The 27,491-nt window shown below is 43.2% G+C and overlaps 1 protein-coding gene across 15 annotated transcripts in view; it reads right to left on the reverse strand.

Moving 5' to 3' along the window:
* The window catches only part of ARHGEF33 (Rho guanine nucleotide exchange factor 33), a 223,774-nt gene that overhangs the window by 16,954 nt on the left and 179,329 nt on the right, over window positions 1-27,491 (reverse strand). For 9 of the 15 annotated variants that reach the window (XM_068232186.1, XM_068232185.1, XM_068232188.1 and 6 more), the window contains 6 exons: window positions 26,339-26,475; window positions 26,177-26,236; window positions 24,601-24,819; window positions 11,359-11,488; window positions 10,057-10,189; window positions 1,004-1,087 (listed from right to left, as the gene is read on the reverse strand). In XM_068232186.1, coding sequence (XP_068088287.1) covers window positions 1,004-1,087; window positions 10,057-10,189; window positions 11,359-11,488; window positions 24,601-24,819; window positions 26,177-26,236; window positions 26,339-26,475 — 763 coding nt within the window. Of the gene's footprint in view, window positions 1-1,003; window positions 1,088-10,056; window positions 10,190-11,358; window positions 11,489-24,600; window positions 24,820-26,176; window positions 26,237-26,338; window positions 26,510-27,491 lie in introns of all 15 variants that reach the window. The other 6 variants (XM_068232182.1, XM_068232177.1, XM_068232180.1 and 3 more) reach the window with 6 other exon arrangements.

Here is a 27,491-nt window from a genome sequence, read left to right on the forward strand (position 1 = left end):
ACTGTGCATGGGTGGAGTGTGGGCGGAGTTGCCTCTGGGTGTGTCAGTGTGCATGGGTGGAGTGTGGGCGGAGTTGCCTCTGGGTGTGTCACTGTGCATGTGTGAAGTGTGGATGGAATTGCCTCTGAGTGTGTCACTGTGTATGGGTGGAGTGTGGGCGGAGTTGCCTCTGGGTGTGTCACTGTGCATGTGTGAAGTGTGGGTGGAATTGCCTCTGAGTGCGTCAGTGTGCATGTGTGGAGTGTGGGCGGAATTGCCTCTGGGTGTGTCACTGTGCATGTGAGAAGTGTGGGTGGAATTGCCTCTGAGTGTGTCACTGTGTATGGGTGGAGTGTGGGTGGAATTGCCTCTGGGTGGGTCAGTGTGCATGGGTGGAGTGTGGGCGGAGTTGCCTCTGGGTGTGTCAGTGTGCATGGGTGGAGTGTGGGCGGAGTTGCCTCTGGATGTGTCACTGTGCATGTGTGAAGTGTGGGTGGAATTGCCTCTGAGTGCGTCAGTGTGCATGTGTGGAGTGTGGGCGGAGTTGCCTCTGGGTGTGTCACTGTGCATGGGTGGAGTGTGGGTGGAATTGCCTCTAAGTGTGTCAGTGTGCATGGGTGGAGTGTGGGTGGAGTTGCCTCTGGGTGTGTCAGTGTGCATGGGTGGAGTGTGGGCTGAGTTGCCTCTGGGTGTATCACTGTGCATGGGTGGAGTGTGGGTGGAGTTGCCTCTGAGTGTGTCAGTGAGCATGGGTGGAGTGTGGGTGGAGTTGCCTCTGGGTGTGTTACTGTGCATGGGCGGGGTGTAAGAGGAGTAGAAGGTTGCTGAGTCCGGGAAGGGGAGGTGAGGGCGGAGGTTTCAGGTATGTGTGGATGGGTACACACCCCACATCTGGACTCTGCTGACATATGCAGCCATCCACCAGAGGTCACAGTGCTCTATTCAGCTTTTACAATGTATCAGGAAGATTGAGTAAATGATTAAGGTAGGGAAATAAAGAAGGACAGAAGGAAGAATAGCTTACCTCTTTAAGAACCACAATATGGATGACAGAAATACTTTCTGGCAGGTCTTTCAAGTAAGCCACGTAATAGTCCAAGAAATTGTTCTTGAATAAAAAAAAAAGAAACAAATATATAGCTACACCATTCACAATGAATTGCTTATATGACATTAAAAGGCACCTGAGCTACAGGGAATATGGAGGCTTCCAACTTCGTTCCTTTTCAGGAAATAAACCAGCTGCTTGGCTGTCATGTTAAGCTTTTCACATTAGTAGTTTGAGTCACAAGCATGCAGAAAGAAGCTGCATACAGCACAGTACCGGCACTCTCAGGCATCTATCTGTGACTAGCAGTTTGCATTTTTAATGCATTCTATTTTTAAATATACAGTGAGGCACTGATGATGATAAATCTATGATGCCATGGAGGGGCCTGTGATCATTTCCAAAGCCAGTGGGTCAGCAGTACGCTAGAGGTAGGCAAGCAGCATTAGCCAATTGTGGCAACTTCCTCTCACTTCAGGAGCACCTGTTACACACAGCACAATATACAACTGTTGTCTGTTCACAAACAAGTATATAGGTTAACCTTTTAAAGTGACAAGCACTATGAAAATGTATCACCAGCCACAGTAAATAGCCACCACTATGCACAGAGATAGGCGTGGGGGAGTTAGCATATTTAGAAAAAACAAATGTAGTGTCATAGGCCCTGATTTAAAGAGAAACTCTGACCAAGAATTGAACTTTTTCCAAATCAGTAGCCGATACCCCCTTTTACATGAGAAATCTATTCCTTTTCACAAACAGACCATCAGGGGGCGCTGTATGGCTGATATTGTGGTGAAATCCCTCCCACAAAGAAATTCTGAGTACATACTCTTGGCAGTTTCCGGTCTGTGAACCTTGCTGCATTGAGGGAAATAGCTGTTTCCAGCTGTTTCCAACTGCCAATAAAACATGCAGCAGCTACATTACCTGCCAACAGTAAAAATGTCACCATGTAATAAATGTCACAATGTAAATCAGGGAATTAAAAGATTTTACAATGGGCAAACATTAACTAAATCATGTATACATAATTATTGTAAAAATGAAGCTTTTTTTATTACATTATTTTCACTGGAGTTCCTCTTTAAAGGACAACTGTAACGAGAGGTATATGGAGGCTGCCATATGTAATTCCTTTTAAACAATACCAGTTGCCTACAGTTGAACTTTAATCACGGATTGGGGGGGGGGGGGGCTGTGTGTGGCTGATATTGTGGTGAAACCCCTCCCACAGTGTGATGTCATGACCATGGTGATGACAACTTCCTTTCTGTGAACCTTGTTGCATTGTAGGAAATAATGGTGCTAAGCAACAAGTATCTCTCCCTTTGTGCGTTAGTATATCTATAAAAAGACAATCTTTTAGCCTATCGCAATGTTAGTGGGTGAGGTTATAAATAATGGCAGTTGGTGCTGTCTATGAATAACATGGCAAATATCAATCATTTCTTGATCTCTCTTCTGTTTTTAGGCTTCTCACTCTACAATGTATTTATTTATTTATTTTTTGCTTCACTACAATTTTTCAGTAAAGTTCCTCTTGAAGCATTTTTACCACCAGATCGATCACGCTGATCAATCGGACGTGATGGAGGAGTGGCGGCAGATCGACAGCCCATAACATTGCACTGAATGGAATACTGCAATGCTGCAGTTTGACACATTTTCAACAGATTTCATGGTAAAATCTATGCAGGGCCTGTAGAGAGTTGAATATCCCTTGTTCCTCTCCCTCTCTCTCCTCACTAAAAAAAAACAATAAATAAACAGCACACATGCTTCACAGAGGATGTATACTGTGTTTGTACAGTGATTGTTGATTAGAGCTAAATTCCTAATAGAGAGCAATACAGTAATTGGATCATGATTTTCACATCCAGCTGCCATAGTATACTGTATGTACCTTAAGCCAAACCTAAAGAAAAAATAAACTGATGAGATTTATTTATTTTTATTTTTTTAAGTATTTATATAGCGCCGACATATTACGTAGCGCTGTACAGGTATATTGTCTTCTCACTAACTGTCCCTCAGAGGAGCTCACAATCTAGTCCCTACCATAGTCATATGTCTATGTATGTATCGTGTAGTGTATGTATCATAGTCTAGGGCCAATTTAGGGGGAAGCCAATTAACTTAACTGTGTGTTTTTGGGATGTGGGAGGAAACCGGAGTACCCAGAGGAAACACACACAGACACGAGGAGACCGTGTAAGAAGGTCGTTCTTGTTGACAATATAATTATCACAACCTTTCAAATGATAATAACATCAATGTAAGTTTTAGGCGTTTGGGGAGAGAAAATGCCCGAATAAGAATTTATGAAACATTTGTAAGAAATCTGATATTGCTGAAAATATTGTATCAACAATGGGATATTAATAAATACAACAATATCTATTTCTCGTTTGTTCTAGGTGGTCGTTCGGCAAAGGAATACACACCAACAACAGTATAAATAAAGTTTATATTGCATGTGATATTTACAATGCAGGTACAGATATTCATGAATTTCAGATGAATGAGACAAACAATTCTATCTATGAACTAAATAGGACTTTCCTGGAACCTAAAGTCTTATTATGTAATTACAAGTTAAAATCTACCTTTAAACGTCTTTGGTGAATTACAACAGTTTTTCATTTTTTTCAGCTTCCACAAAGAAAAAATATTGAACTACTGAACTGTTTTTTTTGTTTGTTTTTTAATCTATTTAATCTATTTCCTGCAATCAAAAATGTTTTGTCACACAGTCTTGAATCAGCTCTAATGAACTATCAGTGAGAGATATAAAGTATCAGTGAGAGATATGCTACAATTCCATCTTCCATATCACAGAGAAACTGATATAGAACACTGAATCCTTATCTCCCACAGTGAGAAAAAAACTGAACACAACCTAGGTGTAAGTAGGATTGGGACTGTACATACACGTTTATATCATCATGGGCCTGATGTACGAAGCAATGATAAAATTGGCATGTGCAGGCAGCACAAAATAATTTTAAATGGCGGGGGCAGCACACATTAGTGCCATGAGCATTACTGGGGTAAGGTAGGTAAGTAAGGTAAAGTAGGGTTGCTATGGTATCATACGATACATTACCAAGGTACCACGCATTGAGTTAATAGTGTGGCGCAAGCTGCTCCCCTGTTGTTAGTACTGATAAAATTGCCATGGATCACAAAACGAGTGTGCTCTCTTCAGACCAGGGTCATCTGCTATGTGGAAACATGTGTAAAAGAGCGAGCACCCCTTAAACCAGTCAGTGACAATGTCAAATGTTGTATTCTGTAGAAAAATTTACTAAATTACTCCAATTCACCTTCCTCAGAGCTAGGGCTGTGTTTTCTTGCTGTTATATTAGTGCTCACTTAAGGTCTATGGTGTTATCATGAAAGCAATCATTTTCTATTTCAGCTCATGGAGAAATGACAGCTCTGATGGGAATGGACAGCATACTAAAATGTAGGGCACACAATCACACTTCCCATATGATAAAGTATAATCTAATCTAATTTCAGATCCCTAAAGGAAGGGGGGGGGGGGGGCTTGCAGATAATTGGTATGAGGATTGCTGGAAGGTTCTGTGGTATTTGTAGCAGGGGTGGATCATACAAGGAAAATACTGAAAAAGGCAGGAGAGCTGCAAAGCATACAGCCTTCACTTAGTTCTTGTAATAGAGATGGCAGGGTCAGTTAATGCCATAGGCAAGTTCAGGGGGAATTACAGCTGCCCAGAATCCCCCCTCAGACCAGGGCTGGGGCAGTGTCTGGGGACAGGCACAAGTTGAGACACCAGAATATCTGCAGGTATCCTGCAGCTCACAGCACTGCCCCCTTTATTTCCTGGCTACAGTTGACTTAGGATGGAGCAGCAGCATGTGTACAGAGCATGGAGCAGCAGCGTGTGTACAGAGCATGGAGCAGCAGCATGTGTACAGAGCATGGAGCAGTAGTGTGTGTACAAGCCATAGAGCAGCTCTGGGGAACTTAACAGAGTCAGGTATGAGCACAGCCCAGTGCCCCGCTGTGTGAAAGCTTCACTTTCCCCTTCATTACCAATGTCGGCTGTTATTATCTGTATCCAAACTGCTCCTGATCAATCCAATTGTCGATCATGAGCAGATTGGACATGTTGGAAATTATTCTCATATCCTGTCAGTCGGATGGGAAATTGCATTGTGTGTACCCAGCATGATGTCCTACCATATTATCATACTGTATTGTACGTGGCTGAGGGAGACCTTTCAGGAATCCCCCCCCCCCCCCCTTGAAAATCCTTGGCTTGCCCCTGAATGCCTAGGCATTGGCTGAAGAAGTGAGGAAAATATCTCATGTACGGTAAGTACACAGGCAGCAATAATATCCTGATAATAGTATTCGTTTCCATTCTACAAGTGTTTTTTTTTTAAATCAGCCTTTATTAAAAACAAAAAGGTATATAACAATACAGGTAGTCCCTGACTTACGAACGCCCGACTTATGAACGGCATTCAGTCAGTGCTTCCATGGGAACAAGCCAAAAAAAAAATTCAAATTGGACTTGTAGTTTTTGAGAAAATCGATTTTAAAAAATGGCTTTTAAACTTGTATAAGCATGTAGACAGGGCATAGGTGACACAGAGGGGGACAATGGAGGCTCAGGGGGAGCGCAGAGGAGGCACAGGTTACAGAGATCGCACATTGTTCTGACTTAAGAACAGATTCAGGTTAACAACGAACCTACAGTCCCTATCTCGTTCGTTAACCAGGGACTACCTGTATAACAAAAACACTGTAAAATGTACTTTACAAACAGAGCAGCAGCAAGTCATGAAGAAATAAATGACAAATCAACCAATGCAGCGGCACAGCATGACCAGTCCTAGACCTTCCCACTTAAGCCCAAATACCATGGAGCATCACATCAACCCTAACATTTACCTCAGCCATAACCAACATGCCAGACCAGCAGGATTGATCTTTCTTTATTGGATACGCCCACCAAAGATTATGTCTTGAATTAAAGAATAATCCGGTAACCCGGGAGTATCTAACCACCCTGACCAAATCAGATCAAATTTATGAGGAGCACCTCTATGAGCATAAATTAATTTTTCCATTTTAAGATATGCATTTATCTGTTTTACCCAGGTATCTGCTGATGGGGAGCTGGGGTCCTTCCAAGATCTTAGAATAAGCAATCTTGCTTGAAACAGGAGTCTGTGAACCATCAGTTGAACATGTTCTGGCATTGTCAAACCAGTAAACAAACCTAAAATACAAAATTGGATCGTTCTAGGAATTTTTTGTTTTACTACGGTATCAATAGTTTCTAATATTGTTCCCCAATACCTATGTAACTTTGGACAATACCAGAGCATGTGTAAAAGATCTCCATGATCTCTACGGCACCTGGCACAAATTAGATCTTCTCTGCGATGCATAGTGTAGTCTTTTGGGTGTTAGTAAATTCCTATGTAAGATATTAAGTTGTAACAGTTTTTGCGAGGCATTAGTGGACACCTAGGGAACGGATTGAAGAATCACCACCCAGTCTTCATTTGTCAATGAATCTATATCCTCCACCCATTTGTTATTGCATTTGAGAGGAAATTTCTTCAAAAACAAACCCAACAACAGAGCATAGCAAGACGAGATAAATCCACTCTGTACACTGAATTGACTAATAAGGTTAAATACCAGGATCAGAGACATCTGCATGGGAGTAATAATTCGTTGTTTGTGACTAGCATGAGCTAATTGCATATACTGAAATTGAAATAATAACGAGTTACGACTTTGCCTTAATTCTAATATTTGCTCAGAAGATTTTAACCCTTCTCTCTCTATTATTTGTGCAAATTACCATTTCCATTTTTTCAGGAAATCTAAATTGGACAATTCAGAAAATCTCAGTGTACAATGGAGTATAATTTGTGTACCCTTCTACATCTTGCATGAAGCGAGTCTGTTCCAAACCTTCTGTAGTAGTAGTGTTAATGTAGGTGCTCGTACACATTTAGAGCCACAAAATTCTGCTTCCAGAGCAGCATATATTGATTGACAACCCAAAATTTGGTTTAACAAAAGTCTAGTTAAGTGTAACGATTGTGGAATTCTCTCCGTGATCAGCGCACAAGGCGTGCGCTGACACGGCGGAAATCCTCCACAAGCGTATAATTTGCAGAAACCCAGCAAAAGGTGCAACGCACCTGTAGAGGGAAATTCCTGTCGGCAGGTGGAGCTGTGGAGTGCAGAGGAACAGCTCCTCTGCCCTGCCACAGACGCCAGACAGGAATTGTATGAAGGGAAGAAACGCAGGGCAAGATAGCCCTGAAAGAGAGAGAGCAAAGCGACTGAGGGTATGCGTGTTCACCAATCTAGTCGCCACTCTGCGACGATGAACACACAACCATGAAGATCAGGTGAGAAGGCAATCGCAGGAGATGGCGATTGCTAACAGCGACACAAGACAGAATAAGCACAGAGGAGGAATGTATGTGTGTGCACCAATCTAGTCGCCAACCTGCGACGGTGGACACACAACATAGGAAACCGAGTGAGAAAGCAATCGCCTGAGAAGCGATTGCGAATGAGAATGAGCAAAGGGACAGATTGTATGTGTGTGCACCAATCTAGTCGCCAACCCACGACGGTGCATACACAACAGCAGATATGAAGTAGGAATGCAATCACGAGAGAGGCGATTGCCAGAGGTGACACAAGGCTACAGCAAGGCAGAGCACGAGAGTAGCAAAGGCACAGCAAATCATACAATGAGAAGATAAGGAAAATAATAAACGCGAACTTAACGAGAACACCGCACTCATTCGCAACAGCGAATGCGTTTTCTGCGCGGTCTCCGCGTGTTAAGCACAACAGTGACAAGCATGCCTAACTAACCACCGACAGACAAACATGAAACAGAGGACGCGAGCGCTTGCTTAACGGTTACCTCACCGAGCCTCCAGAAAGCGTTCGTAGCAGACAAAACAGGTACACAAAAACAGGGATAAGTGCGAGATATGATCCACTGCTTTTTCCGCCAGAGCGAGTGCGACCCAAGTAAGGCAACAGAGCTAGCAGGATCCACTGCTCTTACCATCAGAGCAAGTGCGATCCAAGTATAGCAAGGGAGTTGCAGACCAGAAGGATCCACAGCCGCTACTGCTAGAGGCTAGTGTGATCCAAGCACGACAGACAGACAGAACAGAAGGGCCTACCAGTAACAACCGCTGTTCTGGTTAGCACCCCACAGACAGACAGAACAGGCAATACAAATAATACAAACCTGACTGCCCTAGCAAGGATGCCTAGTGCAGTCCCAGGGATTACTCTAAGCTAATCTTCAAACAATAAGCATGGCTGACACTCCAAGAGTGTTACACAGGACAAACCCTTATGACCAGCGCAGGTCTGTGATATCACATGGTATTTATAGTACAAACCTCCAAAGGATGTGGCTAGGCAATTTGCATGACAAACGTATGCAAATTCCTCAGCAGCAGCAAGCTGCAAAACTGACAAAAGGTCTCTCTTCCAGAGACCTGCAGAATGCAGACCTGAACAGTGGTCAAAAAGCTGCCTGCCTGCGCAGGCAGCTGAACGGATCATTACATTAAGTCTAATAATTCTTAATTTTTCCAGCCCACCAAATGCTGTGCTTGCGAAGCTAAGAAATAAACCCAGGCATTAGGCACCGTTAAGCCACCTTCCTCTTTGGAGTATTGCAAATATTAAAATTTTATTTTAACCCTACCCTGCCCCCATATAAAGTCCCAAAATATTTTATCTATAGTCTATAAGTTTTTATTGATGTTTGTATCACAGACATCTGTCCACTGACTGGCCCTGGTAGAATGTCAGTAGATAGGAAGTGAGCAGGAATCTCAATAACTATAATAAGAATAACTGTAAAAGGTCATTAAAAATCTGACATGATGAGACAAATGTGTACAGACAGTTCCAAAACTAAAGTACTTAGAACTAGGGATAGTCAATGACATGCAAATAATTCTGAAATGATGCAGGATTTAAGCAGATTTTGTATGCAAATTTATGCTGCTTGAAATGGACCAATCAAATTCTGCCAAGTTGTAATCCGATTAGTCCATTTTTATAGCTGCGTAAATTTGCTCACAAAATTTACATAAACTGAAATAACTCAGAATGATGTACATCTCATTGACTATGCCTACTTAGAACTATGCCATGTTATTTTTTTTCTCACTTTTTGCAGTCGGAGCAGTTGGACAGCTGGGTAACTCTCATTGATAAGCAATTAGAGGTTGTAAAACTTTTGCATGGCAAAGAAAAATACATCTGAGTGCAGAGAACAGATAACAATATCAATAGTCCAAGATCTGTCTTTATGGGAGCTGAGTGACATTACAATACTAATCTCATGTACCTGAGATAGCCAAAACTTTAAATGCAGATTTTTTAACCTTTAAAGAGACACTGAAGTGGAAAAAAAATATGATATAATGATTGGTATGTGTAGTACAGGTAAGAAATAAAACATTAACCACTTGAGCTCCACAACTTTCAAAGTCGCAGAGAGCTCTGTCTTCTGAAGCTCATTATCTTAAGTATCTGGCACTGTATTGTTTTTTTTCCTGCTGAGAACAGTTCAAAAGTTCACTGGCCTGCTCTATAAAATCATTTACAATGCTGAGTAGTGTGTAAACTGCAAATATTAGAGAATGATGCAATGTTATAAATATTTTCTTTGTTACGAATGATCTAGTAATTATCCGTACTACATAACCAATTCATTATATCATCATTTTTTTTTCTCGCTTCAGTGTCTCTTTAAATACAAAGTAAGACTAATGGATTTCCAGGAAAGCCTGTAATTAGGACTGGCACTATAGATTGAATTGCTTATTTCACCATTTTGTTTATCACTTCAGGTTCACATGAACTCATTCCCACTCTATCCAAAATCAAAATAAAACAAGTTCAGTATTGTCTTGTACTTTAACAACCATGTGGTGCAGAAAGAAAAAGGAAAAATTGCACATGAATGATTTACCTCATCATTTGTTAGTTTCAGGAAAATATCTCCCAGGATTCCTTGCCGGGACCACTTAATTACTCTCTCCTGCAATATGTGCAGCAAGTCCAGGTGGTGCTGAATCAAATAGCGCAAGGAACTGGGGAAGAAACTGAGAAATGAACAAAAAGTGACCCTTGAAGATGTTTTCAGCCTGTAAATGGAACTGATGTTGAAAGACAACAAATAATTCATGAACTGTTATTTTACTTGGAGGGAAAATACCATGTTTCTCTGAAAATGCTCTCATTTATCGTAAATGATTACAGCAATGTCTGTGTTAATAAAAGTAATAAGCAATCCTATATAATAATTGGCAAGTGTCTCTGCATCCCATGTCCCTGTGTGTGTGTGTGTGTGTGTTTTTTTTTTGTGCGCGCATGTGCAGGGAGGGACGCAGAGACACTGAGGAGAGCTGGGGAATGATGCGAGGCTTGCAGGGGAGGACGGGGCCAGGAGGGGCGAGTGTGTGTGTGCGCGGCGGATGAGCGATGACAGACCTAGCCCGTATATAATAAAATAACAATATTTCGCAAAGATTTATTTGTTCAATCCCATTGTACCTTCCCCTAATACTCTCCCTATCCAGTGTCCCTTGTGGTTGTTTATTACTATTTCCTAATGGCGTTCTGATACACCCTACTAACCGTAAAACGCGGTGCATTTTGTAGCAATTTTAGCAGAGTTTCCCAGAGCAATTTACTGTTTTTAAATGTAATGCTAGTGATTTGTACAGAAATTGCAATTTCATTTTTTTGTGCATGTGTGTGTGTGTGGTCTGGGTAGTAAAATCACTGCAAACTCAGCAATTGAGAGTGATTTTACAGCGATCCTGTGGCTTGAAGTACAATTGCAACAAGGAATATTGCAAGACCCACAATTGAATTTGGGGAAATTACAATTGTTCCAGTGGAATAATCACCATTGACTTTCGTTAGCATAGTGCTTTTAGAATCGCTGCCAATTCCAAAGCGCTGCCGAAGCAATTTCTATGTTTCCCAGCCCTAATTATTTACATACCCACTGCTGTTCCTCCAGGCCACTTGTTCTACAGGACCCACTGGATGACTTCACCCATGAAATGAATGGGGGATAGTGACTTTTGTTTTGGGGCTGTCTTGTGGGGCACAGACAATCATGTACCATAACTGTAGTTTATTAGTACACATTCATAATCTCTTCTCATTCCCTTAACACTCCGATGTAGCATTGATATCATACAATATAACAGCTGGTCTGTAGTCTATAATCTCTCTATTAGCATGAAAGACAACACAATACCTCCTCTCCTTTGCACTCTTCTTAATGTCGGACCCTTGTAGAGTGGCCCTGATCTTCAGGATATGGGACAAGTTCAAGACATATTTTCGCTCCGATTCTAGAAGGTCTTTGGCAGCGCTTTGCCTTCTTGCTTAATATTATAAACAAATGAAAATGAATAACATTTATACTAAAAGCATAAACACAAGCCACGAGTCAATTTTTCTGCAGTAAAATTCATTTTCTGTTGTTTTAGTTAAAGGTGTAACATAATCTAGGATCTCATCATGCCTGATACGTACCTCAGGGGTATTTCAGTTGGCTTCAAATTGTTCTTGAACTTTTTACATTCAATTCATTATTGTAAGTTTTGAGATAAGAAAGGATAAATCATATTTACAGTATCAACAAATATATCTAAACAAATGAAAATATTTGTAGGTTTTAGTTAATTTAAGTACAAGGAGATGTCTGAAAAGCACCTTTACACAATTATAGAAAATTCCTAACAAATATGTGCGTGTGTGCACACGCTCCCACCAAGGGGCAGTTGAGGTCATGCTACCCAGAGCATGGGGTCATTGGTGGACATCATCCTTCATAAAGGAGTAGACAAGACACAGAACATTTATATTGCACTTTTCTCCTGGCAGACTCAAAGCTCCAGAGCTGTAGCCACGAGGGTGTGCTCAGTAGGCGGTAGCAGGGAGTCTTGTCCAAGATCTCCTACTGAATAGGTGCTGGCTTACTGGAAGAGCTAAGATTCACACCCTGGTCTCCTGAGTCAGAAGCAGAGCCGTTAACCAGGTACACTATCCAGCCACTACTGGATTTACACTACTGGATAGTACATTCTGCAGTGATGTTGATAAACACTGGTCTAGTGGAATCGTACATTTTATTTGACTAAAATCCCCCTCTAAACATCTGAAAACTGTCCAGGGCTTATCATTTCATAGAAAAATACAGTTTAATATGTGTAACTGCTCCTGTCACTGGATCTTCATGGGGAGTCCATGATCTGTTCAGCTTTCATCTGTGAGCTTCCAGACAGCAATTTCTGGCAGTCCTGCCTTCCACAGTCTATCACCAGAATGTGGTGCACACATACTATGGGAAGGGAGACAAGGAGGATCATCTTTTCTTTCCATGGAAAGCCTCCTACCTACTGTTATAGTCACTTCAAAAACTGATCTCGATTAGAAAATGGAAGATTAAAATAAGGCAATACTACTTTGTTAGTACAAACGTTCATTAATGTCTTTTGCAAACAGAGCCGGGACAAGGTCCTCCAGCACCCAAGGCTGAGACACTAAACAGTGCCCCTCCATTCCTCCCACCCCAGGTGTCACACACTGATTACTATTAGACTAAGATGTGCCCCAGGGCCCCCAACACCTTCATCTCTAGTTATCTGGCTTGCAGTCACTGCCATGTATCCCCTTTTCTTATTTCTCTCTGCTTCAAACACAATAGGGGATTGATAGCTGAGTGAGTTGTGTGCCCCCTCCTACACTGTGCCCTGAGGCTGGAGCCTCTCTTGCCTCTGCCTCGGCCCTGTTTGCAAATACATTTTGCTTTCCTGCAGAGGATGTAACTACAAACCATGGAGGCTCCTATCAAAGTATTTATGGGTCCCCCAACATCTAGAGCCCCTTCTGTATCCCCCATGGCTAAGGATGCCTTCAGACAGGGGTCACATAGCAAATTAAATCACCATGATCCCCTCCCATATCAGTGTGACTGCCATGACTCCATTCACACATATCAAGAGTGGCCACAATGACACCTTATGATGTTTTATCATGCCAAGTATGCAGTTAACATAAAGTATGGAGTCAGACTTGAAGACTATACAGGGGCAGGGGCGTAGCAATAGGGGGTGCAGAGGTAGCGACCGCATCGGGGCCCTTGGGCCAGAGGGGCCCCAAAGGGCCCTCCCTTAACTACATTATTAGCTCTCTATTGGTCCTGTGCTGGTAATAATCACTTCTATAGATACTTTGAATAGTGGTATTCATTAACTAACTGCTCCCCATCTACTTCTTGAACCTCTGACACTGTAGTTGCCATTGGCAGGTTTTAGTGCGCCATATCAATTGTTATGTATAGAGTGCTTGGGGGGCCCCATTGTAAAACATGCATCGGGGCCCAAAACTCCACTGTACAGGGGCATGCCCATAATGTGGGGAGGTCAATGCTGACATGGTGCATTGTTTATGGAATTGTCCATGTATAAGTAGGTATAGATGTAAAGTTATTCAGTATACTGCAAAGGTATCTAAGAAACAGGTCACCGAAGAGTATTTGTTTTGTTTATTTAATTATGCATAAACCACACAAGATTAGTCTTCAAGGTCTCAGAAACTCTCAGATCTGGCACATATCAAAGTAGTAGTGGCCAGGAAAACCATTTATAACCATTGGATATACCAAAGTACTCCAAGCCCATGAGAGGAGTTGTCTCATTTTATGTCTATGGGCAGACTTGATGTTATTTTGCATAAAGAAGCTGGGGAAAAAAAATTCTTTAAAAAATGGAAACCATTTATATTCTATAGCATTTCTGGACAACAGTTTAATGGGAACCCAAACTGAGAAGGATATGGATTTTCCTTTTCCAATTATTCCAGTTGCCTGACTCTCCTGCTGATCCTGTGTCTCTAATACTTTTAGCCACAGCCCCTCAACAAGCATGCAGATCAGGTGCTCTGACTGAAATCAGACTGGATTAGCTGCATGCTTGTTTCAGGTGTGTGATTCAGCCACTATTGCAGCCAAAGAGATCAGCAAGACTGACAAGCAACTGGTATTATATAAAAGGACACTTCCACATCCCTCTCAGTTAAGGTTCCCTTTAAAGTCCTTGGCCTATATGCAGTTAACTTCTTTCTTAACAAAGTTTTCTCCTAGGACCTAGGTGATATTTTCAAACTGTCAGTAAAATGGCCTTTAAACCACTCGCAAGGAAAAAACATATTTAAAATAATTTTGATAGTACTTTTTCTCCTACTTTTTGGTACTTTTTTTCATTGCAAAATGTTTAAAAGTTATTGTAAATTGAAGATGAAAAACTTAATTGCATAAGGCCCTTTATGTCACCTTTCCGCCTCACCTGGTGGTATGCCACAGAATAACAGAATAACTCACAGGGATGTTGGGAGCCCTGAGGGCTCGTTTCCACCATAGCGAATCCGCGTGCAGCGACGAGATGCGGATTCGCTTGTTACACTGAAGTGGCCGGGGCAGTTTCCACATGTGCGGCGTGCGGGAGCGATTTGGCGGCGGGCCAAATCTGCACGACGGGACCCACAGAATTCGCCTGCGTCGGGAATCCGTGCGAATCGCCGCTAATGTATTTAATAGTAAAAACGCATGCGTTTGTTACATGCGTTTTTACCCGCGATTTCGCACCTTTTTCAATGTTATTTTGTCCAGGCAGTGTCATGGTTAATTTCGCATGGCACCCTGCCATGCGAAATCGCACGCGAAATTGCGGGTAAAAACGCATGCGGAAACGCATCCGCATGCGTTTTTACAAGCGTCGGAATGCCGGCGAAATCGCGTCGCAACAGTGGAAACGGGCCCTGATGGTAACGTAAAGTGCTCAAACAATGATTTAATATTCAATAGAAAAAGAACTTGAACTACTTTTATATCTGTTTTTTTTTTAAATCCAGATTGGGGTGAGAGGAGCAAAGTGGAATGGGGGAGGGGGGGGGGGTATAATTGCATGGTTAACATCATCCTTGATGCCTTTGATGGTACTACGATGGCAGAAAAACTATGTTATATTGTTTGTCAACTATTAAGAAATGTGAATAAATATATTTAAAAAAAAAGAGGGGGGGGGGGGGGAGACTACTATCTAAATTATTAAATTATTATTTTCTTGCTTGATGGTGATTGAGAAGGAATTTTATTGATAAGGTATGACAGTATCCTCTAGGAGAAAACTTAGGAGGAAAATTGAATTGAATAAGGGCCCTGGTGAGGCTACCCAGCAGTAAGAACTACATCATACAGGGACATGTCAACCAAATTAAAAAACTAAGAAAACGAAGCCCATTGCAGTGTATATAATGACAGTAGGTGTTTTCCCAGTCAAATGGCGGTCTTTAGGTCCTCCATTAAGGACTGGTTTAATAGAGTCAACCTAATCAAAGATCCTGAGGAGCAGTTGGCGCTCAATGCAGATAGGTTTGACAAATACTATATTGCTATGTACTAATGTAATTCGTTTTTGGTCAGCTGCTCCCACTTAACAGCCATGCTTTTGGTGTATATGCAGAGCTTCTGTTTGGGTTCAAGGTGCGTTTGTAGTTCCTGGGGGGGCTCAGCGCATCTCTGATGGAGGCCATTCGGAGGCGGCCTGGTGTTGCGCTGATCCACCTTGTGCGCAATTTTCAATTTTTGATTTTATTTGATTAGCCGCACCCAGGCTATGCATATACATAGATTAGGATTTAGTTAGTGTTAGGCCCCTCCCATGGAGGATTGACTTCTTTGCAGTGGGAGGGACGAGTACTTAATAGGTTGCATGCAAGCTGTTAATGGAAACCAACATCCTCCTCTAGTGGTAGACAGGTCATGTGTATGCTCGGTGTGTATTCGACCCCACAAGTGGGGCTTGCACTCTTTTGCAGGTAGGCACTAATCTGTTTTTAAGTAGCGCTGCTCATTTCCTTGCTATGTACTAATGTAATTCGTTTTTGGTCAGCTGCTCCCACTTAACAGCCATGCTTTTGGTGTATATGCAGAGCTTCTGTTTGGGTTCAAGGTGCGTTTGTAGTTCCTGGGGGGGCTCAGCGCATCTCTGATGGAGGCCATTCGGAGGCGGCCTGGTGTTGCGCTGATCCACCTTGTGCGCAATTTTCAATTTTCGATTTTATTTGATTAGCCGCACCCAGGCTATGCATATACATAGATTAGGATTTAGTTAGTGTTAGGCCCCTCCCATGGAGGATTGACTTCTTCGCAGTGGGAGGGACGAGTACTTAATAGGTTGCATGCAAGCTGTTAATGGAAACCAACATCCTCCTCTAGTGGTAGACAGGTCATGTGTATGCTCGGTGTGTATTCGACCCCACAAGTGGGGCTTGCACTCTTTTGCAGGTAGGCACTAATCTGTTTTTAAGTAGCGCTGCTCATTTCCTTGCTATGTACTAATGTAATTCGTTTTTGGTCAGCTGCTCCCACTTAACAGCCATGCTTTTGGTGTATATGCAGAGCTTCTGTTTGGGTTCAAGGTGCGTTTGTAGTTCCTGGGGGGGCTCAGCACATCTCTGATGGAGGCCATTCGGAGGCGGCCTGGTGTTGCGCTGATCCACCTTGTGCGCAATTTTCAATTTTCGATCTTATTTGATTAGCCGCACCCAGGCTATGCATATACATAGGTTAGGATTTAGTTAGTGTTAGGCCCCTCCCATGGAGGATTGACTTCTTCGCAGTGGGAGGGACGAGTACTTAATAGGTTGCATGCAAGCTGTTAATGGAAACCAACATCCTCCTCTAGTGGTAGACAGGTCATGTGTATGCTCGGTGTGTATTCGACCCCACAAGTGGGGCTTGCACTCTTTTGCAGGTAGGCACTAATCTGTTTTTAAGTAGCGCTGCTCATTTCCTTGCTATGTACTAATGTAATTCGTTTTTGGTCAGCTGCTCCCACTTAACAGCCATGCTTTTGGTGTATATGCAGAGCTTCTGTTTGGGTTCAAGGTGCGTTTGTAGTTCCTGGGGGGGCTCAGCGCATCTCTGATGGAGGCCATTCGGAGGCAACCTGGTGTTGCGCTGATCCACCTTGTGTGCAATTTTGAATTTTTGATTTTATTTGATTAGCCCCACCCAGGCTATGCATATACATAGGTTAGGATTTAGTGTTAGGCCCCTCCCATGGAGGATTGACTTCTTCGCAGTGGGAGGGACGAGTACTTAATAGGTTGCATGCAAGCTGTTAATGGAAACCAACATCCTCCTCTAGTGGTAGACAGGTCATGTGTATGCTCGGTGTGTATTCGACCCCACAAGTGGGGCTTGCACTCTTTTGCAGGTAGGCACTAATCTGTTTTTAAGTAGCGCTGCTCATTTCCTTGCTATGTACTAATGTAATTTGTTTTTGGTCAGCTGCTCCCACTTAACAGCCATGCTTTTGGTGTATATGCAGAGCTTCTGTTTGGGTTCAAGGTGCGTTTGTAGTTTCTGGGGGGGCTCAGCGCATCTCTGATGGAGGCCATTCGGAGGCGGCCTGGTGTTGCGCTGATCCACCTTGTGCGCAATTTTCAATTTTCGATTTTATTTGATTAGCCGCACCCAGGCTATGCATATACATAGGTTAGGATTTAGTTAGTGTTAGGCCCCTCCCATGGAGGATTGACTTCTTCGCAGTGGGAGGGACTAGTACTTAATAGGTTGCATGCAAGCTGTTAATGGAAACCAACATCCTCCTCTAGTGGTAGACAGGTCATGTGTATGCTCGGTGTGTATTCGACCCCACAAGTGGGGCTTGCACTCTTTTGCAGGTAGGCACTAATCTGTTTTTAAGTAGCGCTGCTCATTTCCTTGCTATATAGCTAATAAGTAGTTTGGCTGGATTTCCATGACTCTGCGGAGTACAAAAATGCCATGTTCCTAGCCCCTTGACCCAATGCTTTCTCATGACCTCATAAGTGTAACATCCGCAGTAATGGCGGCTGCGGGCATGCATGGTGTCTCTGCAGCCGCCTTGCCTTCCTGTTCAGGAACTTCCCCCTTGCCTCTGGTGTCTAGTACGCCGAGGACGGGTTTGTCTTTTGCACATAGGGTTGCCGTATCGCGCGGGGAGACAGGACCTTTATGCGGGGAGGAGGCGCGTCAGCTGACCGGCCGGTCGGCTGACGTCAGAGGAGACTCACGGCGCTCCGGATTGGCTGATTGTTGTGGGCGCGGCCGTGGGGTCTCCTCTGCTTCATAAGCCTTCACTGTTCACTCGCAACTTGTCTGCTGTTGCGAATACTTATGTGCTAGCGCTCAGACCTTATATAGTTGATAGTATCCGGTGTGCTTTGATCTGGGAGGAAACCAGGGATTTCACACAAGACTAGGATTATTGTATTACTGTTTATTGATACTCTGTGTATGACTCTAGCTACCCTCTGACTCTGCTCTTGCTTATCGTTTCTGTACTTCTGCCCACCTGACTCTGTTGCTGAACCCTGCCTGATATCTTACTACTCTCTTGCCTGCCGATTCTGTACTGTCCAGTATACAAGAAAAGGCAGATAGCGTGCACCTTCCGTCCAAAACTCGTGGTTTAATGGCAAAAACAGACAGTCTATATCGTAATGCAAGCGATGACAGCAATTCATAAATTGGAAAGCATGAAGTAGCCAATGTTGCCAGGCAACTCTTACGTGACCGTCAGTGACCGGGTGACTGGTGCTGGAGGTGGGTGTCCGGCTAAGAGTGGTGGGGCTAGACGATTCTGTACTGTACCTGCCCGCTTGTTACTGATCCTAGCCTGTCTGACCTTTCTACTCACCAGTGAGCCCTTGTCACTGGTGAGGTGCTCTTCTAATAGTACCCACCAGCTCCTCTGATGAGCTAAACTATTCTGTTACTGTTGCACCAAGCACTACATACTTTGTATTCTGCCAGCTATACTTGTATTATTGGTGATACTGCAGATCACCACATAATCAGGTATAACGTCTGATTATGTGTGATTTGCAGAATCACCAATAATACAGACATCTGTGTTGCTACACCAATCGTTACAATAAGTCTGAGAGTGGAACCTGCCTTAGTATGGTGCTGAGCCACCATACATTCCTTACATGCGGTCCAGTGGATTTTGTAGCATATTCCTCAGAGTGCCTATGTGTTTAATCATTATTATGTGTTCAGTCTTGCTTTATGTAAGGTGATGTATGTAAAGTTATCTTTTTAGTCTCCATGGCTGATTTGGCTGTGAATATACCTCTTATCTGACCTCTTATTATTAATATTATTATTATTGATTTATAAAGCGCCAACATATTCCGTGGCGCTGTACAAAGTAAGAAACAAACATGGGGTACATAATAATACAGACAATGGTGTACACCAATATACATGATACATCATTGGTGACAAAATACAAAAATGATACAAAATACAGAATACAAAATACAGAATTGGTAATGACAGTGATAAAAGTAAGAGGATAAATACAATGTATAATGATTTCCAAGACACAAAAGGGGGAGAGAGCCCTGCCCTTGCGAGCTTACAATCTAAAGGGAATGGGGGGGGGGGGGGACAAGAGGAGGGGTAGTATACAACATATATATAGAGGTAGTGTGTTTTAGGATACCTAGTAGGAGTGCAATTTGGTCTTAGGACAAAGGGAAGTGGCCTAAGGTAGCGCATATGCTATGTGTTATCTTATCTGATTGCATTTCAAATAAAGATTATAATATAATAATTATAAAAATATAATAGAACACTTGTAACTGTAATGATCTGCTCAGCTGCCTGTGCAGGCAGGCAGCTTTTTGACCATTGTTCAGGTCTGCATTCTGCAGGTCTCTGGAAGAGAGACCTTTTGTCAGTTTTGCAGCTTGCTTCTGCTGAGGAATTTGCATACGTTTGTCATGCAGATTGCCTAGCCACATCCTTTGTGGGCTTGCTCTATATATACCATGTGATATCACAGACCTTCGCTGGTCATAAGGATTTAGTCCTGTGTAACACTCCTGGAGGAGTGTCAGCCTTGCTCTTTGTTTGAAGATCAGCTTAGAGTAATCCCTGGAAACTGCACTGGGCATGTTTCCTTAGTGCAGTTAGGATTGCTTATCTGTTTTGTTTGTCTGTTGCGATTGTCCTGTCCCAGCGGTGGTCGACAGGAAATCGGTCTGTGTGTCTGGGTGCTAACCGGAACAGCGGTTGTTACTGGTAGCCCCTTCTGATCTGTCTCCTTGGATCGCACTAGCATCCTGCGCTAGTGCTGTGGATCCTTCTGTTCTGTCTCCCTGAATCGCACTAGCATCCTGCGCTAGTGCTGTGGATCCTTCTGTTCTGTCTACCTGGATCGCACTAGCATCCTGCGCTAGTGCTGTGGATCCTTCTGTTCTGCTACTCTGTACCTGGATCGCACTAGCATCCTGCGCTAGTGCTGTGGATCCTTCTGTTCTGCTACTCTGTACCTGGATCGCACTAGCATCCTGCACTAGTGCTGTGGATCCTTCTGTTCTGCTAGTCTGTATCTGGATCGCACTAGCATCCTGCGCTAGTGCTGTGGATCCTTCAGTTCTGCTACTCTGTACCTGGATCGCACTAGCATCCTGCGCTAGTGCTGTGGATCCTTCTGTTCTGCTACTCTGTACCTGGATCGCACTAGTATCCTGCGCTAGTGCTGTGGATCCTTCTGTTCTGTCTCCCTGGATCGCACTGGCCTCTTTTCGCTAGTGCTGTGGATCCTATCTCCCGCCTGTTCCTGTTTTCGTGTGTCTGTCTTGTCTGCTATGAACGCTCGCTGGAGGCTCGGTGAGGTAACCGTTAAGCAAGCGCTCGCGTCCTCTGTTTCATGTTTGTCTGTCGATGGTTAGTTAGGCGTGCTGTCTCTATTGTGCTTATCACGTGGAGACCACGCACGAACGCGTGCACTGTGGCGAATGAGTGCGGTGTTCACGTTCAGTTAGCGTTTGTTATTTTCCTTGTCTTCTCATTGTATGATTTGCTGTGCCTTTGCTACTCTCGTGCTCTGCCTTGCTGTAGCCTTGTGTCACGTCTGGCGATCGCACCTCTCGCGATCGCGTTCCTACTTCATATCTGCTGTGGTGTGTGCACCGTCGCGGGTTTGGTGCACACACATACAATCTGTCTCTGTGCTCATTCTCAATCGCCTCTCTTGCGATTGCGTTCCGTCCCTTCGTGCAATTCCTGTCTGGCGTGTGTGGTAGGGCAGAGGAGCTGTTCCTCTGCACTCCACAGCTCCCTCTGTCGACAGGAATTTCCCTCTACAGGTGCATTGCACCTTCTGCTGGGTTTCCGCAAATTATACGTTTGTGGAGGATTTCCGCAGTGTCAGCGCACACGTCTTGTGCGCTGATCACGGAGAGAATTCCACAATCGTTACAGCAACATACATTATGGCAGCATGGCCATGAATAATTCAATTAGTGCATCTCTATTTTCAATAATCTGATATAATCACAATAGAAAAACAAACAAATAAAAACATTAAAAACAGGACCCTCAACTCAACCACTCTTCCAATGAAAATATGAGCTTCTCCCATAATAAATAATAAATTATATAATCAATGTGACACTGTAAGAGTGCCCATCACAGATAAGAATAGCTACATAATCTGGAATGCCTACAAACAGGCACGTCGCTAGGGTTTAGGAGGCGGGGCTTGAGCCCCGGATGCCCTGGCACTGTGACCTGGATGTCGGTGCAAGGAGTGCTCATCATGGTGCTGCGGTTCTCATGCCGAGATTGCTGAGCCCAGCCAATGACACAGGCTGCCCTGTTCTGCAGACAGCACAGAAGTGTGCTTCCTCCCTGCACTTACATTACTTACGCCCCCTTTATTTCCCAGCTGCTTTTCAATTTGAGTCCTCCGGCACGTGTGTTGTGAGTTTTCTGGTCAGATTGCACTGCAGTTAAGCAGGTACTGAAAAGTTTACAGCTTGCTGGGGGTCCAAGGAACAGGTCTGCTTTGGGGAAGGAGCCACCTACTTAGATTGCCATGTATTGGCATTTGGCAAGTCTTATCTAAATAGGCATCAGGGCCTTCTACAGTGCGTCCATCTGATATGTCTGCTTTCATCATTATACTGTACTCATCCAGTGACTGCTGCAGCCCGCAACAACTGCCCCTTACTGCTGAAGAATGGGATCACCATACTATTCATAGTGCATGACAGGTAGGAGTTGCAGGAATCAGTGATTATACCGATGATAAAACAAGGTGCTAGAGATCTACAGTATATTACAAAGTAACAAGTGCTAATGAGGTAGATACCAAAAGAGTGAGGTAGATAGTAAAAAAAAATCCAGTACCGTAATACACAATTCATTTTGCTCATTCATACATACTGTATTTGCCACTTTGCTACACTCAGTCTTATCAACGCAGAGGCAGATACTGAGTATACAGCGCCTGCATCAGTGTAAGAAGGAGGACTGACACCAGACTGCAATAAAACAGTGACTAAGCCATTAAACAATCACTCAGTAATAGCTGTGCTGCTGATGTGGGGTTCCTCTGAGGATTTTTAAGCACTCAGCAAGGCCATGTCACAGCTATTAATAAACCAGAAGGTGACTGTGTGTCCTGAAGTATGCTGAAACCTATAAAAAAAGTACATAGAAACAATTTCCACCAAGGGAATGCTGTGCCATCCAAATACAGCTTTTTCACTTTGGAATACAAAACTATTCTGTAGATCTTAGCAGTTTAATTTTGAAGGGCCTCCTAAAGCGAAAGGGATATAGAGGCTGACATACTGTATTTATTTGCTTTTAAACAATGCATATGCCTGGCTGTCCTGTTGATCTTCTGCCTTTAATAGTATTAGCCATAGACCCTGAACAGGCATGCAGATGAGATGCTCAGCCTAAAATCTGACTGGATTAGCTGCATGCTTGTTTCATGTGTGTGAATCAGACACTACCGCAGCTAAAGAGATCAGCAGGATAGCAAGGCAACTGGTATTGCTTAAAAAGAAATACCAGTAAATATGGCAGCTTCGCTTTCGGTTCCCTTTAATGAAAAACTAGTACATTTTGTAGGGAGAACACAGGCTAATTTTAAAGAGAACCCGAGGTGGGTTTGAAGAATATTATCTGCATACAGAGGATGGATCTGCCTATACAGCCCAGCCTCTGTTGCTATCCCAAACCCCCCTAAGGTCCTCCTGCACTCTGCAATCCCTCATAAATCACAGCCACGCTGCTGACAAACAGCTTGTCAGAGCTGGCTGTGTTTATCTCTATAGTGTCAGTCTGCTGCTCTCCCCGCCTCCTGCAGAACTCCAGTCCCCGCCTGCATCCCTTCCCTCCCTGCTGATTGGAGGGAAGGGATGGGGGCAGGGACCGGAGCTATGCAGGAGGCGGGGGAGCAGCTGAGACTGACACTACAGATGTAAACACAGTCTCACAGCACGGCTGTGATTTATGAGGGATTGCAGAGTGCCGGGGGACCTTAGTGGGGTTTGGGATAGCAACAGAGGCTGGGCTGTATAGGTAGATCCAGCCTCTGTATGCAGATAACATTCTTTAAACACACCTCGGGTTCTCTTTAAGGGGGTAATTCTGGCTAGGTTTTTGTGTGTGAGTGTGTGTGTGTGTGTGTGTGAGTGTGTGTGTGTGAGGGGGGGGGGGGCAGTAGGTTTGCCCAGTATGGAGCCCAGAATTTCTGATCGCAGCCCCGCCCAGCGCTGATCACAATAAAGCCCACAAGCAATGTTACAAACATTTCTATGTTGCCTTCTCCTTTGTTCTGGTGGCTTTGGGACAGCTCCCTCAAAGAACTCTATGCCAAATACACCAGGATGGGTTAAAATGTTTACCATAAGTGTGATTTCTACTAATCTGTAACATAATTATGAATCCTGCTAAACATTCCATTATATGGAAACCTTTTCTGGATAAGTCATGATTTATAGGACCTTGCATCAAGATGCTATTACGTAAATTTGTATTTGTAAACAAAATGCTATTAAAAGTAGTTCTATAACTAGGAAACAAAGGGATTTTCTTTAGCTGGGAGTCAGCAGCTAAAAGTTTAATGCTGGGAATACACAGTTCGTTTTGAACCGTGTATCGAGCCGCTCGATAGATTCGCGAGAGAAGGGGGCGGCTTCTTATTTTCTTTTCATTTTTTACTATTGTCCTGCCCGCGGTATTGAGCGGGGAATCGATCCGGCGGGGTATCGGACAGGTCGGAAATTATCAATCGACCCATCAACGGCTCGATTACACGGTTCAAAACGAACCGTGTATTCCCAGCATAACACTTTTAACACGTATTGACCTATTCAAAAATAAGGATAAAGGTTTTGGTTTGAGAGCTTGAGTTGCACCATATAACAGGTAATTCTTAAACACTGGTCCGCATGACAGCCGGGGGCCCCAGGTCTCTCTCACTAGCTGGGTCCCCCAAACCACCATGCGGTACCTAGAGGGAAGTGTGGGCAAGCCCTGGACCTCTCACCTCATGTAACAGGTAATTCTCCATGGTTTCCATGGTAGAATTCATAATGCTATATAAATAATGTAAATTATTGTTTTTTTTACCAAAAGTAGCAGGCTCACTCAGAACATTTTCAGCAGGGGCATTTCTGATCTGCACTGGGTCCCTCAGTCTGTCCATTGGTTCCTTAGAAGACTCCTCCTCCCAGTCTCTTCCCTCTTTTGGTTGCTTCCAGACTAGAGAAGGCATATAAGCTCGTGCCTGACCTTCAGCTGGTGCAGACTTGAAGCCCTCATCAGTTTCCTCATGCGTTGCCCGATCTGCTTAGCACATGAATAGATTAGAACGACACATAATATTTTAGAAAATAAATGTTCATAAATGCTGAACATACATTTATATTGTGTTCCAGTCTCTTTCACATTTCTTTTGGATCTACAACTGTTTCTTATCACCTTCCTATCTCCTGCTTTTACCTTACTCTTCTTCTTCTATTTGTGAATTTACCACTATAGGCCTCAATTCACTAAGCTTTATCAACCACTTTATCAAACGTTTGATAACTAACCTCATGAGTAAAATCTAATTTTGAATCCACTAAGGTATTATAGATTTATTGAACATTTTATGGATAAAAGATTCGATAAATCTATAACACCTTAGTGAATTCAAAATTAGATTTTACTCATGAGGTATATTATCAAACGTTTGATAAAGTGTTTGATTAAGCTTAGTGAATTGAGGCCTTTGTGAGTTGTTCTGTTCAATCAAAATCCACATTTGAAAAAAAAGTTGAATATACAAATAAGGCATTGTTCTTCCTTGGTAAAATAGGCATGGTGCGTCTGGTTGTGGTTTGTTGGTTTAAAAATATGGTTAAATTCAGAAAACATAAAATCAATGGGACTAACATGGCCATTTAAACCAGAATGTTAGAATTTCAATTTATGTTACGCACCAACCACCAATAAGGCACTATCTGTTGGATCAGGTGTCGGTTCTGGCAGGCCTCTCGTAGACGCCAATGCAAATGGCATCTAACAGGCAACCAGGCAGTGATTTAGGGGGACAGTGTGCCTCATAGAAGCTAGCCGAACAGCACATTAGAAGCCGATTGGCTACTTATACGGATTGATTGGCTATTAGAGGCTGATTGGCAAGTAGTTTCTATAGCCGAGCAGTTATTAGCCCACCAGCTACTTCCGTTTCAGACATTTTGGCGCCAGGGGTTAGTGTAGGGGATTAGGGGCGTAGGTTACTATTAGGCAATAGGAAGGGGTGCATAATTGTTAGGCTTCAGGAGGGGGTTACTGTTAGGCACTAGGAATGGGGGGGGGGCAGTTAGTGTAGGAAGAGGGGCACGGTAAATCTATAGTAAAATATCAATAATAGTACATAACCAAGATTTTAACTATCAGTTTCACCGGCACCCAGTAGAAGCAGCAGTGGGTCAATATGTACTCCTATCTTTACCTCAGGTCAAAGCATCATGGGATTGGGGAGAGCGGGTGATAAGGTGTGTTTTCTCACCATCCACCTTCACTGGTCACTTACTACCTGGGAATGAAATACAACTGAACTTTTCGAGGATTTAGACTACAAGATCCAAGACCTGCCCTTGTTTCATTGAAGGCAAGCATACATTACACAGTAAGAGAGCACTTTAATCATTTTACTCACTTGTGTTTGTAAGTGCCATCAAACATTCACTAGAGGCATTCACTACCCTTTGTGGGGGACCTATATTACAAGCAGAGAAGATGAATAACCACACTGTACAGTAGGTGTGCCTGTCCCAAAGCATACAGTATGCCAAGATAATAATCTGCTGTATCACTGTACCTTTTTCATATGCTGATGTCTGCACTAGGTTGTTAAAACTTTGATTGACCATCATAGATTCAGAATGGTTAGACGTCTGGAATGTGCCATTCTGAGTTGCCTGGGTCTGGGTTGTATTCTCTTCCTTCTGGATTCTTCTAGGAACAGCAAAAATCACTAAAAATACATGAACTACTTGTATTATGAGCAAGTACAAAAATTAAAGGACAACTGCAGTGAGAGGTATAAGGAGGCTGCCATATTTATGTCTATTTAAACAATACCTGTTACCTGGCAGCCCTGCTGATCTATTTGACTGCAGAAGTGTCTGAATCACACCAGAAGTAATCATGCAGCTAATCTTGCCAGATCTGACAATAATGTCAGAAACACCTGATCTGCTGCATGCTTGTTCCGGGTCTATGGCTAAAAGTATTAGAGGCAGAGGATCAGCAGGACAGCCAGGCAACTGGTATTGCTTAAAGTGAACCTCCAGACTAAAAATCGACTCAGCAGCACTGAAAAGGCCTGGTGTTTCTTTAACAGTTTCACAGCATCAGAACTTTGTTTCTCTTATACAAGCCTCATTTTTAGCTGCACAGAAGAAAACTGCCCAGGCAGTTTTCCCCTGATATTGTGCAAAGCATGATGGGATTTCTGATGTTGTTATTCTTGTTCTGCTGTTTTGGTGCAATTATTTTTTTTTTTACATTTTGAATTTGACATTTGAAGCCTAGCGCATGCTGCTGGGAGGGGTTATCAGGACACAGGACAGTTGGAACTGTGTCCCACGCTCCCTGTCACCTCCTTTCAATCAAAAAGATGGCTGCCCCCATGACAAAGATGGCAGCCCCCTTGAATCACAAACATTTGCCCGTTCTTTTAAAACAGGGTGGTTAAAATTTATATTGTCTATCTATTCTAATTAACATAACTAATGTAACTTAATGACAGTATGTTTGTTAGGCTGAAGTTCCCCTTTAAAAGGAAATAAATATGGCAACCTCCATATACCTCTTGCTACAGTTGTCCTTTAAAGGATACCCGAAGTGACATGTGACACGATGAGATAGACATGTGTATGTACAGTACCTAGCACAAAAATTACTATGCTGTGTTCCTTTTTTTCTTTCTCTGCCTGAAAGAGTTAAATATCAGGTATGTAAGTGGCTGA

Source organism: Hyperolius riggenbachi, chromosome 4 (genome assembly GCF_040937935.1).
Source record: "Hyperolius riggenbachi isolate aHypRig1 chromosome 4, aHypRig1.pri, whole genome shotgun sequence".
In the NCBI taxonomy this organism is placed as follows: domain Eukaryota; kingdom Metazoa; phylum Chordata; class Amphibia; order Anura; family Hyperoliidae; genus Hyperolius; species Hyperolius riggenbachi.